Genomic DNA, 23,805 nt, shown 5'->3' with positions numbered 1-23,805 from the left:
TCCAATGAAGTTATGTACAACATATTTAAATGTTCCAAGTAATTCTGTGGGGCTTTTAGTTATGGTTAAAACGTTAGTGCATTGCAGGCCTTCATTGTTCATTAATCAGATCTGAAGGTTACTTGAACGATGTAACTTGATATCAGTAATCGTAAAGTAAATTATGCTGTTTTTTGTAAGAAAGAACTGAAATCAAATATCTTGCTACAAATAGTGTTCTGGTCGAATCATCATCTTGCAGCAGGTATGTTAATTGGGACTCCGGCGGCTTGTCCATGATTTCCAGAATTAGAGGATACAGGATTCTAGCCCGAGTGGGCATGTGCAGGCGGCAACAGAACAGTATGTGGTAGATGGATTCTATTGTTCTGTTGTCACACGTGCATAAAACTGTAATTTGACCTTTGGAAAACCTGTGCCCCAGGACATTGGATGGGAAGACATTAAATCTTGCTTTAATGAAGGTGAATCCAGTTCTGGGCACCACAGTTCAAGAAGGATACAGACAAGCTGGAACGTGTCCAGAGGAGGGCAACCAAAATGGTCAAAGGCCTGGAAACGATGCCTTATGAGGAATGGCTTAGGGAGCTGGGTATGTTTAGCCTGGAGAAGAGAAGATTAAGGGGTGATATGATAGCCATGTTCAAATATATAAAAGGATGTCATATAGAGGAGGGAGAAAGATTGTTTTCTGCTGCTCCAGAGAAGCGGACACGGAGCAATGGATGCAAACTTCAAGAAAGAAGATTCCACCTAAGCATTAGGAAGAACTTCCTGACAGTAAGAGCTGTTCGGCAGTGGAATTTGCTACCAAGGAGTGTGGTGGAGTCTCCTTCTTTGGAGGTCTTTAAGCAGAGGCTTGACAGGCATATGTCAAGAATGCTTTGATGGTGTTTCCTGCTTGGCAGGGGGTTGGACTGGATGGCCCCTGTGGTCTCTTCAAACGCTATGATTCTATGAATATGTGGGCTGTGACAGAAAGAAAAGACAGATAAGATGGAATCTGAGGCGTGGGCTGTTCTCTGTTGGGAGGAAAGGCCGGTTGGACAAGCTTTAACAATGATACCTGTCAAACTCGTCCTCCTTGCTAGCACGCCACGGAGGTTCTGTAAAGCTGCATTGTTGCGGCACCTCCAAATTAGCCACAGGTTACCAAGTGCCGTTTGCTCAGTGTGACAACGTTCTGATAAACCAAGGTGTGTTTGTCAGCACTTACAAACTCCTCTGGGTTTTCCAAAGAGGCCGCGTGGATTTGGTGCGTCCAAGATACCTGGCAGAGGTAAGTCTTGAATTCTGGGGTGGGATAAGGGCACATCTAGTAATTTAGCAAGGTACTGGGATCGGCTCAGCCACCACTCCCTCCGCATTTGTCTTTGGTAAATGTGGCCACTGAAGAGTGTCAGCAGGAAAGCTTCAAGGATGACACTGTTGACGGGGAGCTGGGAATGCAGGAAAAGAGTAAAAAGTATTGCATTCTGGCTGGATGGGTGTCAAAGTAGGAACGAGGCCAAGGAGGAGACCTAGAATCATAGAATCATAGAGTTGGAAGAGACCACAAGGGCCATCCAGTCCAACCCCCTGCCAAGCAGGAAACACCATCAAAGCATTCTTGACATATGCCTGTCAAGCCTCTGCTTAAAGACCTCCAAAGAAGGAGACTCCACCACACTCCTTGGCAGCAAATTCCACTGCCGAACAGCTCTTACTGTCAGGAAGTTCTTCCTAATGTTGAGGTGGAATCTTCTTTCTTGAAGTTTGAATCCATTGCTCCGTGTCCGCTTCTCTGGAGCAGCAGAAAACAATCTTTCTCCCTCCTCCATATGACATCCTTTCATATATTTGAACATGGCTATCATATCACCCCTTAACCTTCTCTTCTCCAGGCTAAACATACCCAGCTCCCTAAGCCGTTCCTCATAAGGCATCGTTTCCAGGCCTTTGACCATTTTGGTTGCCCTCTTCTGGACACGTTGCAGCTTGTCAGTATCCTTCTTGAACTGTGGTGCCCAGAACTGGACACAGTACTCCAGGTGAGGTCTGACCAGAGCAGAATACAGTGGTACTATTACTTCCCTAGATCTAGATGCTATACTCCTATTGATGCAGCCCAGAATTGCATTGGCTTTTTGAGCTGCTGCATCACACAGTTGACTCATGTCAAGTTTGTGGTCTACCAAGACTCCTAGATCCTTTTCACATGTACTGCTCTCAAGCCAGGTGTCTCCCATCCTGTATTTGTGCTTTTTATTTTTTATTTTTGCCCTCAAGCTTTGAGTTAGGGAGTGGGATTGGACATGGCTGCTTTGAGAATCTGCTTGGCAACCAGGAACTCTGGTGGTTTCTGAGCAGGAATGACCTACAGTCATACCTCAGTTTAAGTACACCTCGGTTTGAGTATTTCCAGTTTAAGTACTCTGCGGACCTGTCTGGAACGGATGAATCCACTTTCCATTACTTCCAATGGGAAAGTTCGCTTCAGGTTAAGCACACTTCAGGTTAAGTACGGACTTCCAGAACCAAATACACTCATACTTGGGGTTAAGTACGCTTCAGGTTGAATACTCCGTGGCCCTGTCTGGAACAGATTAATCCACTTTCCATTACTTTCAAGGGGAAAGTTCGCTTCAGGTTAAGTACGCTTCAGATTAAGTACAGACTTCCATAACCAATTGTGTTTGTAAACCGAGGTACCACTGTATATCAGTGGGGCTTCTGAAAAGGGTTGTTCTCATCCTAAGTGTGTTTGAGGTGGGCTTGACCTCAGAGTAGATAGCCTTCCAGCCTATCCCTTGTATGATTTCATTTCACTAGAATATGAAACTTAATTCCGTTGATCTAGTATTGCCTGTAGGCTGGCCTGCTGGGAGAGTTTGCATGTATTTCTAAGCTGTAAATTTTGATTTAGTAGGCAGTGAAGTGGGGTTGAAAGCCTCTAAAGTGGAAAACTTTCAAGTGTTTTGTTGGCGGGGATCACTCCCTCATTTTATGAGTTCATTAGTAACAATGGATCGATGTTGCTTACTACGCACAAGTAAAATACAAACTTTGTTTGCTAAATACAAAGTAAAGTCAACATGCTTAAACTAGGTCATACCCTAGGATATAAGAAAAAGTTTCCAATGTAAACTGAAAATATTTGCTTTTGCATTTTTGGCAAATTTGCACTTTTCTCTGTAAAGCCCACGTCACTGTAGGCTGCTCTCTGCATGTGCGGTGTGTTTTAACATTTACAGCCTGAGCACCCCACCTCAATCTTTTTTCTAGGGGGTAAACAAAGGCTAAAGGAAGAATTAGAGATGGATGGGAAAATAAATTTAGATTTGGGTTAATTAATGAATTATCGGTTAAGGATAGTTGATGTTTTCTTTTTCTTTGTGTAGATTAGAATTGGTTGTGAAATAATGGAAAACTTAGAATAATAGAATCCTAGAGTTGGAAGAGACCACAAGGGCCATCCAGTCCAACCCCCTGCCAAGTAGGAAACACCATCAAAGCATTCCTGACATATGCCTGTCAAGTCTCTGCTTAAAGACCTCCAAAGAAGGAGACTCCACCACACTCCTTGGCAGCAAATTCCACTGCTGAACAGCTCTTACTGTCAGGAAGTTCTTCCTAATGTTGAGGTGGAATCTTCTTGTAGCTTGAATCCATTGCTCCGTGTCCGCTTCTCTGTTTCCTGCTTGGCAGGGGGTTGGACTGGATGGCCCTTGTGGTCTCTTCCAACTCTGTGATTCTATGACTGAGTGTGTATTCTTGTATGGAGAGAGAGAGAAAGAGAATCTGGCTCCGTCAGGATTTATTTCTTTTTAAAAAGTTACATTTATAGAACCACCTTTTCTCTAAAGAGCTAATAGTGATGTATCTACTTGCTCCTCCCCTCCTTTTTGTCCTCACAACCAGCTTGTGAGATAGGGTAAACTGAGAAGTGGTGTCCGACCCCCATTGACACACCCAGTGGGTGAATGGTGATTTGAACCTGGGTCTCCGGGTCCTCGTAGAGAGCTCTAACCACTAAGCCACACGGATCTCACGAGGATACTCTGGTGGCATATAATAGGTAAGGATAAAATTAAACAGGCCACAGAAAGTGCTCCACTAAAACAAATTTCTAAATAAAACGTTGAATTTATTTGAGAATGACATCTAAACGGCACTAAGTGCCCTTTATTGATTCTTCCCCTGGTCCTTCCCGATAAAATATTTCAGTTCAGCTGCTGTTGTTTTTCCTGTTGGTGGTGGTGGTGGGGAATTCACCTATTTATGCAGCGCAGGACATTAATATAAAATACTTTGTTGTTGTTAGTTTTGTTTACTGAGCAGATCTGATCTCCCATTGATTTTAGGGCAGCAGAAGTTTCTGCAGAACATTTTTCATACTCGGGCTGTGTTGTCCTGAATAACCACACCGCTGAAGCTTAGAGGGTAGGCAGTGCTGGGAATTCTCTGGGCTGGCTGGTTTGGGCGAAGGAGGCTCGTAGTGGCTTTTCACATAAACAGCGTAGCTTCTGCTCCCCCCTAAACCTCCCCCACCCCATATTTCAGATTTGTTTCCAGTGGTGTGTGAAAGTATGGGATGTTGCATAGCTTGAAAACTAGACGTTCCAATTAAGAGTTCTTAGAGGCCAAACTAGAAAAGATATATGGTATGATTTTTGTGATGTAAGGGTATAAGGAATGAACGTGCCACAGTTTTCCATCTCCAGCCTTTAAATGGATTTGGTTGATTTGAGTTCTGTCCATACACCCTTCATAGCGTTTCCGGTTCCCTCGACCCCAAAATGGAAAAATGGAACAAAAAGTTCAAAAATGGGTTCAGATGCTTGCCTGATGTACTTACCAGAGTAGATCCCTCATGCAGGATGTTTATTATGCACATGCCCAGAAAGTCAACTTCAAGGGAAGCAATAATACCACTGTATTCCGCTCTGGTCAGACCTCACCTGGAATACTGTGTCCGGTTCTGGGCACCACAGTTCAAGAAGGAGACTGACAAGCTGGAACGTGTCCAGAAGAGGGCAACCAAAATGGTCAAAGGCCTGGAAACGATGCCTTATGACAGTGATGGGCAACCTTTTGAGCTTGGTGTGTCAAAATTCGCCAAAAAACCGAGCATAACTTGGGCATAGCTGCCAAGTCACCCACTGAAAAATGTGGGATCAGCAGCGGCGCGGTACCGGAAGTCACTTCTACGGACATGCGTAGAAGCGACTTCCAGTGCCGCGCTAACCATGTCTGGGCACTGGAAATCGGGCGGAGCCAGGATCCAAAACGGAGCCTCCCTGGCAGGTAGGAAATCTGGGGGATTTACGGGATTTTCCCCAATCCGGACTGCCAGTGGGAAACAGTTTAGAAAATGGGGGTTTCCCCCGAAAAATGGGAGACTTGGCAGCTATGAACTCGGGTGGTGTGTCACCTCGAGAAAAAACCCATAATTTTGCAATATTTATAGTTTAAATAACAAAAATGTATAATTGTAATATATAACTGCGGCATTCCACTGCTCCCTGCTCTGCCGGCCGGAAATGAGGTCAAAGATCCCCTAACGGCCCTAACCAAACCAAACCCTTATTTATCACAAAGTGCCCAGAGTTGTTGAGTTTTTTGGGGGGAGCTGCTGACCAAAGTTTTTTGGGGGGGCCCGCAAAAGTTTCTTTGCTTTTTTGGGGGAAAGAGAACAGAAATAAAGGATGAATAATACCTTTGCTGGAACTAACACGCAGCACCGACATAGTCTGCCAAAGCTCCAAAAAAAGCACAGAAAGGGTTAAAAACGAATGCTGTTACACCCAATCATCGTCTCCCAAAGCGCCAAAAAAGGCAGCACAGAAAGGGTTAAAAAACAAATGCTGTTACACCCAATCAGAAACAGCCACTGACTCAGCAAATTGTAAAACAGACCAATTTCAAACACAATCTCTGGCTACCAGCAACAACAACAACAACAAGGATCCGGGTTTTAACAGCGGAGACAAGCTGTAGTGGAGACAAGTTCTAGCGGAGACAAGCTGTAGGAGGAGCGGGAGAACAAATGGGGGGGGACAACAACAGCGCGAATGGGCTGATGGGGCGTGTGCCAGCAGTGATGGCTCTGCGTGTCATGTCTGACACGCGTGCCATAGGTTCGCCATCACTGCCTTATGAGGAACGTCTTAGGGAGCTGGGTATGTTTAGCCTGGAGAAGAGAAGGTTAAGAGGTGATATGATAGCCATGTTTAAATATATCAAAGGTTGTCATATAGAGGAGGGAGAAAGATTGTTTTCTGCTGCTCCAGAGAAGCGGACACGGAGCAATGGATTCAAACTACCAAGAAAGAAGATTCCACCTCAACATTAGGAAGAACTTCCTGACAGTAAGAGCTGTTCGGCAGTGGAATTTGCTGCCAAGGAGTGTGGTGGAGTCTCCTTCTTTGGAGGTCTTTAAGCAGAGGCTTGACAGGCATATGTCAAGAATGCTTTGATGGTGTTTCCTGCTTGGCAGGGGGTTGGACTGGATGACCCTTGTGGTCTCTTCCAACTCTAGGATTCTATGATTCTAAGTTTTATTTCTTACAGTTAACGTTTTTTTTTATACAGTTGGTATTAAACTGTTCCTTACATTCCTGTATGCTGAAAATCAGTTTTTAAAAAGTTACTTAAAAACACAGTGTAGCTTTTCTTTCCCCCCATAAGCTTCCCCCCACCCCCACCCCATAGTCTCATATAGTCATACCTTGGTTTAAGTACGCCTCGGTTTGAGTATTTTCAGTTTAAGTACTCCGCGGACCCGTCTGGAACGGATTAATCCACTTTCCATTACTTTCAGTGGTTACTTTCAGGTTAAGTACGCTTCAGGTTAAGTAAGGACTTCCAGAACCAATTGCAGCGGTGCCTCGCAAGACAAAATTTATTTGTGCCACGAGTCACTTCGTCTAGAGATAATTTCGTCTTGCGAAGCGTGGTCATTGAAAACTTCATCTCGCGAGTCACCAAAAACATCGCAAGACGCTTTTGTCTAGCGAGTTTTCCGTTGCGCGAGGCATTTGTCTTGCGAGGTACCACTGTACACTCATGCCTCGGGTTAATCCACTTTCCATTACTTTCAATGGGAAAGTTCGCTTCAGGTTAAGTACGCTTCAGTTTAAGTACTCCACGGACCTTCTGGATCGGATTAATCCAGTTTCCATTACTTTCAATGGGAATGTTTGCTTCAGGTTAAGCACGCTTCAGGTTAAGTACAGACTTCCGGAACTAATTGTGTTTGTAGATCCCTCATGCAGGATGTTTTTTATGCACATGCCCAGAAAGTCAACTTCAGGTTTTATTTCTTACTGTTAACTTTTGTTTTCTTTTTGATACAGTTGGTATTAAACTATTCCTTACTTTCCTGTATGCTGAAAATGAGTTTTTAAAAAGTTACTTAAAAACACAGTGTGGCTTCTGTTTCCCCCCATGAGCAGAGGCGTCTTAGCCATAGAGGCGCCATGGCCTGGAGGGCGCTTTGGAGGGCGCGTCCGCCATGCTGTGCCCAGAGCCTCCTCCCTGCAGGAGGAGCTGCTCTCAAGCCCTGCCGGCAGCGCTGTTCTTGCCCACCTCTTCTCGGGCTGCGGGTGCTGTTGCAGGGAAGCCGGCCATTACCCTCCCTTTGGCGCAGCAGCCAGGGCTCCCTGGGCGGCAGCGCTGCGCAGCTGCTTCGGCTGAGCAGACAGAGGCAGAGCGCAGGTGGCAGCGTCCCTGCCTCCCTTTTTGCCATCGCTGCCTCCGGCTCGGAGATCTTCGGGGGGCAGAGGAGCGGGAGGGAGGGAAGGGTGGGGCGCGCCCAAGGGATCCCTGCAGCACGGCGCCAGATAGGCTTAAGTCTGTCCTGCCCATCAACTCCCCCCCCCTCACCCCATATGCTCATACATAGATCCCTCATGCAGGATGTTTTTTATGCACATGCCCAGAAAGTCAACTTCAAGTTTTATTTCTTACCGTTAACTTTTGTTTTCTTTTTTTATACAGTCGGTATTAAACTGTTCCTTACATTCCTGTATGCTGAAAATCAGTTTTTAAAAAGTTACTTAAAAACACAGTGTGGCTTCTGTCCCCCCCCCTCTCGAGCTTTCCCCCCACGCACACCATATTCTCATATTCCGGATTTGTTCTCAATCTCTCACCACTTTCAACTTCAGCTTTCTGTTTCTGAAACACGCCCCTCCTCCTTCTCTGTGCTTTTTTCTCAGGCGTGTTGCAGAACCTGACTTCTGGAGCATTGCACCTGCGTGACCTCCTGAGCCGTCAAGCTTATGAGGAGGTTCTGGCAGGCAAAACAGTGCCTAGCGAAGACACCCAGGAGGAGGGAGAAGGAGAAAGAGAACGGGCGCCGGAGCTGAAGCCTACTGTAGCCAGCCATGGTAGGTCCCAATGCCTGCAGGATCTGGAGGAAGGAAGGAAGGAAATACCGTGTTTCTCATATTATAAGACACGTCTTATATTTATTTTTTCCTCAAAAAAACACACTATGACTTATTTTCAAGGGATGTCTTATTTTTTTCCTCCTCCTCCTGCCGCAGCCGGCATTGCTGCTGCGCCTATCACTATGTCTTATTTTCGGGGTATGGCTTATATTCTTTGAATGCTTAAAAATCCTGCTATGGCTTATTTTATGGGTATGTCTTAAAATATGAGAAACAGGGTATATCAAGGCAGGAAGGGGGCCATGGGAATACTTCTTCCCTCTCTCCCTCTCCCTTCCTGGCCTGCTAGCAGACTTGCCCAAACCGCTTCTGGTGCTTTTCTCATATGTAGCGGACATGCGAAAGAGTAAAAAGGTTTTGGGAAATGATATATAATGAATTGAAAAAGATGCTTAAGTATAAAGGTAAAGGGACCCCTGACCATTAGGTCCAGTCGTGACCGACTCTGGGGTTGCGCGCTCATCTCGCATTATTGGCCGAGGGAGCCGGCGTACAGCTTCCGGGTCATGTGGCCAGCATGACAAAGCCGCTTCTGGCAAACCAGAGCAGCACACAGAAACACTGTTTACCTTCCCGCCGGAGCAGTCCCTATTTATCTACTTGCACTTTGATGTGCTTTCGAACTGCTAGGTGGGCAGGAGCTGGGACCGAGCAACGGGAGCTCACCCCGTCACAGGGATTTGAACCGCCGACCTTCTGATCAGCAAGCCCTAGGCTCAGTGGTTTAACCCACAGCGCCACCTGGGTCCCCCAAAACCTGAAGCTTTTCTATCGGGGTTAAGGGGAGAGGAAATAGCAAAAGGAGATCAGAGATTCTTTATACATGCTACAACCATGGCGAGGACTTTATTAGCCCCAAAATGGAAATTGCAGGAGATACCACTGTCTCGCCAGAGTGGTGCATGCTCTAGTTATCTCTGGACCGTCTAGAGGGGCTGGGAGCTGGGGGCACTGTTATACAGTGGTTCCGCTCCTTGCTCCGGGGTCGTGTCCAGAAAGTGGTGGTGGGGGATGAGTGTTCACACCCCTGGGCTCTCACTTGTGGGGTGCCTCAGGGTTCTGTCCTCTCCCCCATGCTTTTTAATATCTACATGCAGCCGCTGGGAGAGATCATCAGGGGGTTTGGGCTGGGTGTTCATCAGTATGCGGATGATACCCAGCTCTACCTCTCTTTCAAATCAGAACCAGTGAAGGCAGTGAAGGTCCTGTGTGAGTACCTGGAAGCGGTTGGAGGATGGATGGCGGCTAACAGATTGAGGTTGAATCCTGACAAGGCTGTTTGGAGGGGACAGGGGGCGGGCGGGTGTGGAGAACTCCCTGGTCCTGAATGGGGTAACTGTGCCCCTGAAGTACCAGGTGCGCAGCCTGGGAGTCATTTTGGACTCACAGCTGTCCATGGAGGCGCAGGTTAATTCTGTGTCCAGGGCAGCCATGTACCAGCTCAATCTAGTACGCATGCTGAGACCCTACCTGCCCGCAGACTGTCTTGCCAGAGTAGTGCATGCTCTGGTTATCTCCTGCTTGGACTACCGCAATGCGCTCTACGTGGGGCTACCTTTGAAGGTGACCTGGAAACTACAACTAATCCAGAATACGGCAGCTAGACTGGTGACTGGGAGCGGCCGCCGAGACCACATAACACTGAAAGTGCTGGTGGTGACCTCAAAAGCCCTAAATGGCCTTGGTCCAGTATACCTGAAGGAGCGTCTCCACCCCCATCATTCTGCCCGGACACTGGGGTTCAGTACTGAGGGCCTTCTGGCAGTTCCCTCGTTGCAAGAAGCCAAGTTGCAGGGAACCAGGCAGAGGGCCTTCTCGGTGGTGGCGCCTGTCCTGCTCTCCCATCAGATGTCAAAGAGAAAAACAGCTGCCAGATTTTTAGAAGACATCTGAGGTCAGCCCTGTTTAGGAAGGCTTTTAATGTTTAATAGATCATTTTATTTCATTTTTCTGTTGGAAGCCGCCCAGAGTGGGCGGGGCATAAATAATAAATTATGATGATGATGATGATACCGACAATGGAGGAGTGGCAGACGGAAATGCTGGACTATGCAGAGATAGCAAAGTTGACTTGCGGGATCCGAAACCAGGGAGAGACAGAGTTCCAAAGGGAATGGAGTAAATTCATTGACTACAGTGGTGCCTCGACTTACGAATTTAATCCATTCCGAAGGCACCTTTGTAGGTCGAAAGATTTGTATGTCGAAAAGCGCCATTGGAAACACGATCTCCCATAGGAATGCATTGGAAACGGAGAAATTCGCAAGTCGAATCAAGCCTATCTAAAAATTCGTAAGTAAAAAAAACCCGCTGCGGTTTCTGTTCGGATGTCGAGAAATTCATAAGCGCACGGCCATTTGCCCCATACGTAAGTCAAAAAATTGGGTTGTCGAGTTGTTCGTAAGTCGAGGTACCACTGTATGCTACAACCGCAGCGAGGACTTTATTAGCCCAAAAATGGAAATTACCGGAGATACCGACGGAGAAGTGGCAGATGAAAATGATTGCCTATGTAGAGTTAGCAAAGTTGACTTGCGGGATCCGAAACCAGGGAGAGACAAAGTTCCAAAGGGAATGGAGTAAATTCATGGACTATATGGAAAGGAATTGTAGAGGTTTAAAGGCACTTGCAGGACTGAAATAAATCCTACGAACTTGATCAATAGGAGTATAGCTTCTAGATAAAGGGAAGTAATAGTACCACTGTATTCTGCTCTGGTCAGACCTCACCTGGAGTACTGTGTCTAGTTCTGGGCACCACAGTTCAAGAAGGATACTGACAAGCTGGAACGTGTCCAGAAGAGGGCAACCAAAATGGTCAAAGGCTGGAAACGATGCCTTATGAGGAACGGCTTAGGGAGCTGGAGAAGAGAAGGTGAAGGGGTGATATGATAGCCACATTCAAATATATAAAATGATGTAATATAGAGGAGGGAGAAAGGTTGCTTTCTGCTGCTCCAGAGAAGCGGACACGGAGCAATGTATTCAAGCTACAAGAAAAAATATTCCACCTCAACATTAGGAAGAACTTCCTGACAGTAAGAGCTGTTTGGCAGTGGAATTTGCTACCAAGGAGTGTGGTGGAGTCTCCTTCTTTGGAGGTCTTTAAGCAGAGGCTTGACAGGCATATGTCAAGAATGCTTTGATGGTGTTTCCTGCTTGGCAGGGGGTTGGACTGGGTGGTCCTTGTGGTGTCTTCCAACTCTATGATTCTATGATTTAAAACATGTTTGTAAAAAGAACTGCGAGATAAGTGTGAGAAATAAAGCTGAATGACGCTCGGCAGAGTGACATGAACTGAGATGGGTGAAGATAAGTTGGAATGTGCAGTGGTGCCTCGACTTACGAAAGCGATCTGTTCCGTGGCACTCTTTGTAAGTCGAAGTCTTCAGTTGTCGATGTGCCCGTTTTGCGCTTCTGCGCATGTGTGGACTGCGCACGCGGTGAAAAGACTTCCGGGTTTGCCAACTTCATAAGTTGAAACCTTTGGAAGTTGAGGCATTCGGATGTCGAGGTACCACTGTATTTAAAAAAAAATGTTTTTGTTTTCTTGTTTATTTGGAAAATTCAATAAAAATCATTTTAAAAAAAACAGCTTCTGGGGGAAGGAAGAGAGGCTGCGAATGAGTGCCGAGTTAAAAGGGAGGTAGTTTGGCACCACTCTCAAGCAGAGCAAAACGGGCTTTGATTTATGGCTGGGGCATCAAAAAAACCCAGGGAGCACAGAGCTGCAGTATATGAATTATTGAGCGAAGGCGGGAGGAGGGGAGGACGCTCAAGAACAACGTGACTTTTTCCTTTTTTGCTGGAAGTGGCATCAGCTAGCTTGCTTGAGAGAGCGGCTCCGGCGACCTTGAACTCTGCAGGCTTGTATAAGCCAGGGGTGGCCAACTCCCAAGAGAGAGCGATCTACTCACAGGGTTCAGGTCGAAGTTGTTGAGCTTTTTAGGGGGGAGGAAAGCCCTGTTTGGGGGGTGGGTTCAGGTCAAAGTTGTTGAGCTTTTTCGGGAGGAAAGCCCTGGTTTTTTGGGGTTCAGGTCAAAATTGTTGAGCTTTTTGGGAGGAGGAAAGCCCTGTTTTTTGAGGTTCAGGTTGAAGTTGTTGAACTTTTTAGGGAGTAGGAAAGCCCTGCTCCACTTACTTTTACCTTTGGCCCTACCTGCCACTGGCATGTGGCCCTTGCAATAAAAAGGATTCATAGAACCATAGAGTTGGAAGAGACCACAAGGGCCATCCAGACCAACCCCCCTGCCAAGCAGGAAACACCATCAAAGCATTCCTGTCATCAAAACCTCTGCTTAAAGACTTCCAAAGAAGGAGACTCCACCACACTCCTTGGCAGCAAATTCCACTGTTGAACAGCTCTTACTGTCAGGAAGTTCTTCCTAATGTTGAGGTAGAATCTTCCCCTTGCATGGGGAAATGGCCGTGCGCTTACGAATGTCTCGACATCCAAAAGGAAACCGCGGCAGTTTTAGATAGGGATTTTTTGACTTACAAATTTTTAGATAGGCTTGATTCGACTTACGAATTTTTCCGTTTCCAATGCATTCCTATGGGAAATCACGTTTCCAATGGCATTTTTCGACTTATGAATTTTTCGACCTGCGAAGGTCCCTTCGGAACAGATTAAATTCTTAAGTCGAGGCACCACTGTATATGGCATTCAGAGGAAGACTGTCTCTGGACATTTAGTGACCAGTTGCTGCTGGTAGACCACCAACGCCTCCTCTTCCTCCAGCGCATTATTGAACTATGGAACTCACTCCTGTGGGCAGTGGCGAACGGTGCTGCTTGGCTGCCCAGGGCGGCACCCCCTGGGGGCGGGGCGTCGCGCCACAGCGCATGACGCACAAGCCAGAACAAACTGTGCATGTCCTCACATGCGCAGTCTGTCTGAGTTGGTGCTGCTCTCTGCTCGGCCGGCGCGCTCTGAAGCAGAGCGCACTACGGAGCGGTTTGCCGCCGCCGCCCCCAACCCGCTCCGTAGCTCTCACTGCTTCTTCCTAGCCAGTGTGGTGTAGTGGTGAAGAGCGGTCGACTCGTAATCTGGGGGACCGGGTTCGCGTCTCGGCTCTTCCACATGCAGCTGCTGGGTGACCTTGGGCTAGTCACACTTCTCTGAAGTCTCTCAGCCTCACTCACCTCACAGAGTGTTTGTTGTGGGGGAGGAAGGGAAAGGAGAATGTTAGCCGCTTTGAGAGTCCTTCGGGTAGTGATAAAGCGGGATATCAAATCCAAACTCTTCTTCTGGCTCGGGCGGAGGAGGCGAGGGGTGGGCCAGGGGCTGGGCGCGCTGCCCCCATCAGACTGGAGATAGGGGCAGCCCGCCCCCTATGGTACGCGCCTGCCCGTGGGAGGCAGTGATGGTGACCCACTGGGATGGCTTTAAAATAGAAGTGGACAGATCCATGGAGGAAGTGAGGGCTGTCAATGTTTGCTAGTCATTTACCTCCACAGTTGGAGGCACAATCGGATCAGTGGTCAGACTTGGGATAAGATAGCTCCCTACTGCTAGTTCTTAGAGAATGTAAGAGGAGGCCCACTCTTTTAGGCCAATGGCCCATCTAACCCAGCGTCCTGTTCCCACAGTGACTACTACTCAAATGCCCCCGTGGGGCGCCCACAAGCAGGACCCGAGCACGAGAGCAGTCTTCCTTCCCGCATCTTCTTCCAGTTACAGTGGGACCTCGACTTACGAGCTATTCGACATCCGACGTTTTCGACTTACGAGTGGGAAAAGTGGCTGCGCGCTTACAATTTTCTCGACCTCCGAATGGAAAACCCGTTCGCAGCTAGATGCGGCTAGATGTGGTTTTCCTTTTAGGTGCGGTGTCCTCGACTTAACGAATTTTTCTGTTTCCAATGCATTCCTATGGGAGACCGCTTTTTCTATGGGAAACTCAACTTACGAGGTTTTCGACCTACGAGTGTGCATTCGGAACAGATTAAATTCATAAGTCGAAGTCCCACTGTATTGGTATTCAGAAGCATGGCTGTCCCTGGCTGTAGAGGCCTAGCATAGCCAACATGGCTAGTAGGCTTTGGGATTTCGTTGGTTTGTTTCTTTTGGTTTCAAAGCAGACTTCATAGGTTTGAACAGGTGTTGTGCCTCCTTCTGATAAGTTTACCTGCTGCCATTGGGACAGAAGTGCCCCAAAATGCCCAGCAGGTTTGATTCAAACACCAACTATCCCTTTTGCAAATACAGTGGTCCCTCGACTTACGAAGTACTCTACTTACAAAATTTCAAGTTATGAATGGAAAAAGATGGCCACACGCTTATGGTTGTTTTTTTTGACATCCAAAAGGAAAACCGTTGCGGTTTAGATGGGGTTTACTCGACTTAACGAATTTTTCCGTTTCCAATGCTTTCCTATGGGAAACTGCTTTTTTCGACTTGCAAACTTTTCGACCTACAAATGTGCATTCGGAACAGATTAAATTCGTAAGTCGAGGGACCACTGTAATACCCTCATCCTCTCATTTCATATGGCAACAACTTCTTCTGCCTCCTCCCACCTCCTTTCTCCCTGTTATTTCTTAACCCTCAACAGAGATCAATCCGATCATTTGCAAATGATGACCGCCACGTGATGATGAAGCACTCAACCATTTACCCGTCTCCGGACGAACTTGAAGCTGTCCAGAACATGGTTTCCACGGTGGAGTGCGCCCTTAAGCAGGTCTCCGATTGGATGGATGAAATGAGCAGGGCCAGCAGGGCTGAGGGCAGCATGGACGGCAAGGAGGAGCCTTCAGATGTGGGCAGCGGCAAGTGAGTGGGTTAAAATGGACTCCCGTTTTATCGAAGCCTCATTGTTCAATCTGCTTTATATTCAGAAAATAACTCAACTGGTAGAAATGAATAGATGAAAACACTAGCTGGCCCGGCCACGCGTTGCTGTGGGGTTTGGTGTTAAATGGACCCAGGCCCGGTGCGTCCATTTAGGCAGACTAGGCCATTGCCTAAGGCGCGAAAATGGAGGGGGCGCTGCCGAGCCTGCCCCGCAAAACCCCCGCGGTGCCACCGCCGCCCTCCTAAGGTGCACGCTCGCGCTCCTCCCGCCTATGGAGGGGATGCCGAGAGCTCCCCAGTGGCGGCGGGCGCCGCAAGTGAGCGGCGGCGATAGTGGCAAGCGCCCACAGCCGAAGCCTTCAGCTATGGGCGCTGCCACCGTCGCCCGCCCGCTCGCCGAGGAGCTCACAGCGTCCCCTCCACAGGCGGGAGGAGTGCGAGCCAAAAGGAGAGCTCAGCGCCCTCCTGCCTATGGAGGGGACGCTGAGAACTCCCCAGCGGCAGCGGGCGCAGCGAGCGAGCGGCGGCGGTAGTGGCGGCAAGCGCCTGCAGCTGAAGCCTTCAGCTATGGGCGCTGCCACCACCCGCTCGCCGAGGAGCCCCCAGCATCCCCTCCACAGGCGGGAGGAGCGCGAGCCAAAAGGAGAGCTCAGTGCCCTCCCACTGAGTTGGAAGAGACCACAAGGGCCATCCAGTTCAACCCCCTGCCGAGCAGGAAACACCATCAAAGCATTCTTGACATATGCCTGTCAAGCCTCTGCTTAAAGACCTCCAAAGAAGGAGACTCCACCACACACCTTGGTAGCAAATTCCACTGCCGAAAAGCTCTTACTTTCAGGAAGTTCTTCCTAATGTTGAGGTGGAATCTTCTTTCTTGTAGTTTGAACACATTGCTCCGTGTCCGCTTCTCTGGAGCAGCAGAAAACAACCTTTCTCCCTCCTCTATATGACATCCTTTGATATATTTGAACATGGCTATCATATCACCCCTTAACCTTCTCTTCTCCAGGCTAAACATACCCAGCTCCCTAAGCCGTTCCTCATAAGGCATTTTTCCCAGGCCTTTGACCATTTTCGTTGCCCTCTTCTGGACATGTTCCAGCTTGTCAGTATCCTTCTTGAACTGTGGTTCCCAGAACTGGACACAGTACTCCAGGTGAGGTCTGACCAGAGTGTGGTACTATTACTTCACTTGATCTAGATGCTATACTCCTATTTATGCAGCCCAGAATTGGGTCAACATGATGGAGAGGGCACTTGTATGTTTAAAACTCTTGAGAATTCCTTAACTATTAGAGCTGTAAAGTGTGTCCCTTGAGTTGAATCCAAACTGTTTGCGTTCCAAATCTAGGAATTATTTCATTTCAAGTAGTTTCTCGACTACTTCCTGAGCTGTACAGTTGCGGCATGGGAATGCCTAAACCCATCCAGTGATGGGTCCACAAACACCAATATATACAGTATTTGTGTCCGTTACTGGGTGGTAATTCTGCAAAGTCCACTGACTGTCTTTCCATTGGGTACTGGGCCCAATGGCGATCTCCTATTGGTGCAGGGTGGGTTGGATGTCGGTCTCTTTCCTGCTGCGTGGGATTACTGGCAAACATCATAGCTATAGACTATATGGTATGTCTCCACAAACAGCTCTCTAGCCACTATACTGCATAGGTGCCAAGTTCCAGATTGAAAAATCTGGGATCAGTGCCGCAGCACCAGAAGTGGCTTCTATGCACTTCCGGACATGCGTAGAAGCAACTTCTGATGTCGCTGTGCCCATTTCCAAAAAGTCCGCAGCGCCAGAAGGTTCTGGACATGCATAGTAGTGAGTTCTGGTGCTGCGGACATTTTGGAAATGGCCACAGCGGCATCGGAAGTCGCTTCTATGCATGTCCAGAAGTGCGTAGAAGCGACTTCAGGCGCTGCAGACATTTTGGAAATGGGCACAGCGGCATCAGAAGTCGCTTCTACGCATGTCCAGAAGTGCGTACAAATGACTTCCGGAGCTGGCACAGCACCAGAAGACCAAGGCCGCTGGCAGGAGCTCCGTCATCCGGGGGAATACGGGGTATTTTGCCATTCGGAACACCTGCGGGAAACGGTAAGAAAATACGGGGTTTTCCCGGGGAAAACGGGGTACTTGGCAGCTATGCTATAGTCCTTGCCATCAGGTGAGCCTCACCTCCCATTTGGGCTTTGGAACATAATTCTTTCAGTAGAAGTCTGAGAAGGGGTGTAGTCACCAATGAACTACCATCTCGAAAAACCCACCAACAATTCATCACCTTCATCCCCAGCCCACTCAATTTCTGTTTGTAAATATGCTGGTGGTTCTCTGGGAATAGGATAAAATGCAGCATATTGTGCGATGGCGGGCAAGCGAGCTGCCATCTTTGAGGCTGCACCAGCCTTCTTATTCCCTTCTGTATTGGCACATTTCCCATGTGCTAACAGGAGCATTGCTTCTATTTTTGCTGGCAAGAGCAGTGCCTCTAATAGAGCAATGATCTGCTCATCAATGGCTCCTCTTCATCCTGTAGAGAAGTGACTAGTGGGGTGCCACAAGGTTCTGTCTTGGTCCCAGTCTTATTCAACATCTCTATCAATGACTTGGATGGTGGGCTTGAGGGCAACCTGATCAAGTTTGCAGTTGACACACAAATTGGGAGGGGTGGCTAATACCCCAGAGGACAGGATCACACTTCAAAATGACCTGAACAGATTAGACAACTGGGCCAAAGCAAACAAGATGAATTTTAACAAGGAGAAATGTAAGGGCAAAAAAAAATTAAAGGCACAAATACAGGATGGGAGACACCTGGCTTGAGAGCAGTACATGTGAAAAGGATCTAGGAGTCTTGGTAGACCACCAACTTGACATGAGTCAACAGTGTGTTGCAGCAGCTCAAAAAGCCAATGCAATTCTGGGCTGCATCAATAGGAGTAGAGCATCTATATCAGGCATCCCCAAACTTGGGCTCTCCAGATGTTTTGGACTACATTTCCCATCTTCCCTGACCACTGGTCCTGTTAGCTAGGGATCATGGGAGTTGTAGGCCAAACATCTGGAGGGTCGCAGTTTGGGGATGCCTGATCTAGATCAAGGGAAGTACAGTGGTACCTCACAAGACAAATGCCTCGCACAATGAAAAACTCGCAAGATGAAAGAGTTTTGCGTTGCATGAGGCACTCGCAAGACGACGAGGTTTTCTATGGCTGCCGCTTCGTCTTGCGAAGCGCGGCCATAGAATGTAGCGCAGGAAGGCGGCAAAGGAAGATCAGCTGTCAGCGCGGGAAGCTGACAGCTGATCTTCCTTTGCCGGGGGGGGTGGAGCCAAAGCGTGGTGGTGCGGTAGCTGCTCCTCCCAGTCTTCCCCGAGCCAAGGGGAAGACATGCGGGGGCAACCGCCGCGCAGAGCCGGCATGGGACAGGGCTTTGGGAAAGGTCTCTGAAGCCCCTTCCGATGCCAGCTGTGCGTGGCGGGGGGAGAAGCGCTTCGCACCCCGCAGCCTTGCACATAGGTCTTTAAGCAGAGGCTTGACAGGCATATGTCAAGAATTCTTTGGTGGTGTTTCCTGCTTGGCAGGGGGTTGGACTGGATGACCCTTGTGGTCACTTCCAACTCTAGGATTCTATGAAGATTTGAAGTTTGCTTCCTAAACATTAGGAAGAACTTCCTGACAGTAAGAGCTGTTCGACAGTGGAATTTGCTGCCAAGGAGTGTGGTGGAGTCTCCTTCTTTGGTAGTCTTTAAGCGGAGGCTTTGATGACAGCAATGCTTTGATGGTGTTTCCTGCTTGGCAGGGGGTGGGACTGGATGGCCTTTGTGGTCTCTTCCAACTCTAGGAGTCTATGATTCTACTAGATGACCCGGCCACGCGTTCCTGTCAGCCATATGTCAAGAATGCTTTGATGGTGTTTCCTGCTTGGCAGGGGGTTGGACTGGATGGCCCATGGGGTCTCTTCCAATGCTATGATTCTATGAAGATTTGAAGTTTGCTAATGGCCTTCTCCCAGGATTGCCTAGAAATGAGCGGCTGGTGGGACAAGAGGACTCATTGCCTGATCCAGCTGCCCACTGGGGTGGTAAGGAGAGGTCATTTACCTGAGGACATCCCTTTCTCCGATTTATGAAGGACTGGAGAATCCATCTGCTTTGCCTCTTGCAACGAGACTCGTGCAGCTGCCAACTTAGGAGTGTGCTTGGGTTAAATAAGGCAAGGCACTAATGCGGAAAGGGGGCTGAGTTGGGAAGGGTCACTCTGTATCGTTTGCAGTTCAGCTGTTGGAGCTCCCTACTAGCAGAAAGAATGAACAAGTGCAGTTAAGCTCCCATAAGTGCTGAGGCATGTGGATTTGCTCCATGCCAGTTTAGCAGCCGTGGGTGAGGTTAAGAACCATGTCTCATTTAGCTGGGAGGGATAGCCTCTGTTACGAGAATCATAGAATCATAGAGTTGGAAGAGAGCACAAGGGCCATCCAGTCCAATCCCCTGCCAAGCAGGAAACACCATCAAAGCATTCTGGACATATGGATGACAGCAACGCGTGGCCGGGTAAGCTAGTAGAATCATAGAGTTGGAAGAGACCACAAGGGCCATGCTGGTTCTTCTTTGAGGACTCCTTGAATCAAACACAAGTCTCGTTCCCCCTCTCCCACTGGGGGAACAGTTTTCCGTACATCTTCCTCCTCTTGGCTGGAGCGAACATTGAGCGTCTAAAGCTATGCACAATTGGAAAAGCGAGAGAAGACGAGAGAGACGGATAATCACTTGAAGCAAATGATCTATACTTAAAAGAGAAGATTGATTGGGGAGCGGCTGCCTAAGAGGTCTCAGAACACCATTTCACTGCTCTCCATCTCTGGCCTGCTCAACTTGTAATTAATGTTGCTTATGTTAAACAGTCAAAAGCTGTGGGTTTGTGTATTAATATTTTAAAATGCATTCCCTTCTTGCCAGCCCAAAGTGTTTGCATGGTGTTTGATTAGTATAAGCGGGGTGCCAGGGCAGTATCTGCAGCTGAGTCTGCAAATCAATGTTTTGTGGTTGCAGCGCTGCGCCAGCTGTATGTGTGTGTGTGTGTGTGAGAGAGAGAGAGAGAGAGCACATACTGTCGTATCTTGGGTTACGAACACCTCAGGTTACGAACTCCACAAACCTGGAAGTATTATTGCCACGTGTGTTGTCTGTGCATGCGCAGAAGCGGCACGCGTGGTTTGCACATGCGCAAAGCATGGAAATTGCAGGAATTGCACTTTCGCATGCGCAAAATGGCACTTTGGGTTACGACCGTTTTGGGTTACAAACTGCGTCCCGGAATGGATCGTGTTCGTAACCCGAGTTTGTTGTTTAGTCGTTTAGTCGTGTCCGACTCTTCGTGACCCCATGGACCAGAGCACGCTAGGCACTCCTGTCTTGCACTGCCTCCCGCAGTTTGGTCAGACTCATGTTGGTAGCTTCGAGAACACTGTCCAACCATCTCGTCCTCTGTTGTCCCCTTCTCCTTGTGCCTTCCATCTTTCCCAACATCAGGGTCTTCTCCAAGGATTCTTCTCTTCTCATGAGGTGGCCAAAGTATTGGAGCCTCAGCTTCAGGATCTGTCCTTCCAGTGAGCACTCAGGGCTGATTTCCTTCAGAATGGATAGGTTTGATCTTCTTGCAGTCCATGGGACTCTCAAGAGTCTCCTCCAGCACCATAATTCAAAAGCATCCATTCTTCGGTGCTTAGCCTTCTTGATGGTCCAGCTCTCACTTCCATACATCGCTACTGGGAAAACCATAGCTTTAACGGCAAGGTGATGTCTCTGCTTTTTAAGATGCTGTCTAGGTTTGTCATTGCTTTTCTCCCAAAAAGCAGGCCTCTTTTAATTTCATGACTGCTGTCACCATCTGCAGTGATCATGGAGCCCAAGAAAGTCAAATCTCTCACTGCCTCCATTTCTTCCCCTTCTATTTGCTAGGAGGTGATGGGACCAGTGGCCATGATCTTAGTTTTTTGGATGTTGAGCTTCAGAGGTACCCGAGGTACCACTGTATTAATAGAACTACACGATCTGACTATTTCCCTTAATGCTTCCCAAACTTTTGATGCCTGGGGGGATCTCTTGAGGTCAGATTCAGAGGCACATTTGCACTCAAAATGTTGCAAATGTCTTTCCCCAACAATAATAAATTTTAAGATCATTTTAAAGCAAAATACTGTACAATAAGAAACATTTTCAGAACAATGGAGAGGCACCCTCCTTTCACTTGTTGGATATCCCAGAGAAAACCCAGGCAATAACTGCCATTTCTCTGTCCGGTCCAGGCTGTCAGGGCTTTGAAAGGGAATTGTGCTTTCCAGGCCAGTGTGATTTCCTCCCTGTCCATCCCGGTAGAGTAGGCTGCGTCTTGGAATTCTGGTGGACCCTTTTTTCTGCCCATGTATTGGCAGACTGGGGGGGGGGGGGAAGGAATTGATGCAACATGGGGCCTCCTGTATCCAAAATGGCATCTTGACTTCTGTAGAGAATGCTTTTAGTCCCTGTTGTGGCATAAAAATATTTCATAGAATCCTAGAGTTGGAAGAGACCACAAGGGCCATCCCCTTCCAAGCAGGAAACACCATCAAAGCATTCTTGACATATGGCTGACAGCAACACTTAAAGACCTCCAAAGAAGGAGATTCCACCACACTCCTTGGCAACAAGTTCCACTGCCGAACAGCTCTTACTGTCAGGAAGTTCTTCCTAATGTTGAGGTGGAATCTTCTGGAGCAGCAGAAAACAACCTTTCTCCCTCCTCTATATGGCATCCTGTGGCGAATGTGAAACTGTTATGTTATGTTTTTGTTTCACAACCGACCTATCGAAGGGTTAACCCAGACTCCTGGTTAACTGACAGCAACATTCCATGGGAGGCATGGCCTGCATGGGGTTTAAATGGAAAGGGGAACCGTTATGTCAGTTGGCAGTTGAGGAGTTTTTATGTGGGAGCTTGGGTGGTTGTGGAAAAGGAGTAGATGAAGTAGTTGATAGGTATTCTGTTATTTGATTACCAAGAACGTTACCTGTGAAATTACGTTTGTACTAATGATACCAGAAAGCAACCATTAAGATTCAAGCCAATAAATATCCATCTTTAAAGTGTCACATTAGTAATCGTCTATTTCATTTTCCAGCTAAGGTACCCAGGAACCCAGGTGGTGGGGAACTCTTTTAAACTGTCAAAACTGCCTTTTAGAGGAGAAAAGGTTAGTTTGTGGCTGAGAGTGCACCAAGAAAGGGGGGGGGCTAAAGGAGGAGACAGGTTCTGAGTGATAATAAAGTTACCTCAGGAAGGAGGCTAGCTTTACAGTGAGGGAGTTTCTAGTGAGGTGAAACCCTTATCTGAGTACACATAGGAACAGTCTGACTTATAGCCCCAAGTATATATAGGTACCTGGCCACGTTTAGGCTGGAAGAGGACTCTCTTTTATTTTTGAAAACAGAGGGTTTAAAGAAAGGCTAGAGGGATAAGTGGCAGGTTTGATTTACCTCAGAAATCCCTGTTAGTGCTTGTAATAATTGAGAGGTCAAAGTTATAAGACGGAAAGTAAAGGCCTATTCGTCTCACATCCCCTTAACCTTCTCTTCTTCAGGCTAAACATGCCCAGCTCCCTAAGCCATTCCTCATAAGGCATCGTTTCCACGCCTTTGTACCACTGTATTCTGCTCTGGTCAGACCTCACCTGGAGTACTGTGTCCAGTTCTGGGCACCACAGTTCAAGAAGGATACTGACAAGCTGGAAGGTGTCCAGAAGAGGGCAACCAAAATGGTCAAAGGCCTGGAAACGATGCCTTATGACAGGGGTCCCCAAACTAAGGCCCGGGGGCCAGATGCGGCCCAATCACCTTCTAAATCCAGCCCACGGACAGTCCAGGAATCAGCCTGTTTTCACATGAGTAGAATGTGTCCTTTTATTTAAAATGCATCTCAGGTTATTTGTGGGGCCTGCCTGGTGTTTTTACATGAGTAGAATGTGTCCTTTTATTTAAAATGCATCTTTGGGTTATTTGTGGGGCATAGGAATTTGTTAATATTCCCCCCCCCAAATAGAGTCCAGCCCCCCACAAGGTCTGAGGGACAGTGGTCCATAGCTGCCAAGTTATCCCTTTTTTAAAGGGATTTTCCATTATGCTGAATAGGCTTCCTCGCGAGAAAAGGGAAAACTTGGCAGCTATGCAGTGGTCCGGCCCCCTGCTTAAAAAGTTTGCTGACCCCTGCCTTATGAGGAATGGCTTAGGGAGCTGGGTATGTTTAGCCTGGAGAAGAGAAGGTTAAGGGGTGATATGATGGCCATGTTCAAAGATATTAAAGGATGCCATATAGAGGAGGGAGAAAGGTTGTTTCCTGCTGCTCCAGAGAAGCGGACACGGAGCAATGGGTTCAAGCTACAAGAAAGAAGATTCCACCTAAACATTAGGAAGAACTTCCTGACAGTAAGAGCTGTTAGGCAGTGGAATTTGCTACCAAGGAGTGTGGTGGAGTCTCCTTCTTTGGAGGTCCTTAAGCAGAGGCTTGACAGGCATATGTCAAGAATGCTTTGATAGT

The 23,805-nt window shown here is 47.8% G+C and overlaps 1 protein-coding gene across 6 annotated transcripts in view; it reads left to right on the top strand.

Annotated features, from left to right (window-relative positions):
- Positions 1 to 23,805, top strand: part of STRBP (spermatid perinuclear RNA binding protein) — a 114,773-nt gene that overhangs the window by 27,357 nt on the left and 63,611 nt on the right. For all 6 annotated transcript variants that reach the window (XM_060270404.2, XM_060270412.2, XM_060270413.2 and 3 more), the window contains 2 exons: positions 8,202 to 8,372; positions 14,993 to 15,213. In XM_060270404.2, coding sequence (XP_060126387.1) covers positions 8,370 to 8,372; positions 14,993 to 15,213 — 224 coding nt within the window. In that variant the 5' untranslated portion in view covers positions 8,202 to 8,369. The remainder of the gene's footprint in view (positions 1 to 8,201; positions 8,373 to 14,992; positions 15,214 to 23,805) is intronic.

This window comes from Zootoca vivipara, chromosome Z2, assembly GCF_965207765.1.
Source record: "Zootoca vivipara chromosome Z2, rZooViv2.hap1.1, whole genome shotgun sequence".
Classification (NCBI taxonomy): domain Eukaryota; kingdom Metazoa; phylum Chordata; class Lepidosauria; order Squamata; family Lacertidae; genus Zootoca; species Zootoca vivipara.
Note: the sequence above shows the minus strand (reverse complement) of the source record. Positions and strands in the feature narration are given on the sequence as shown.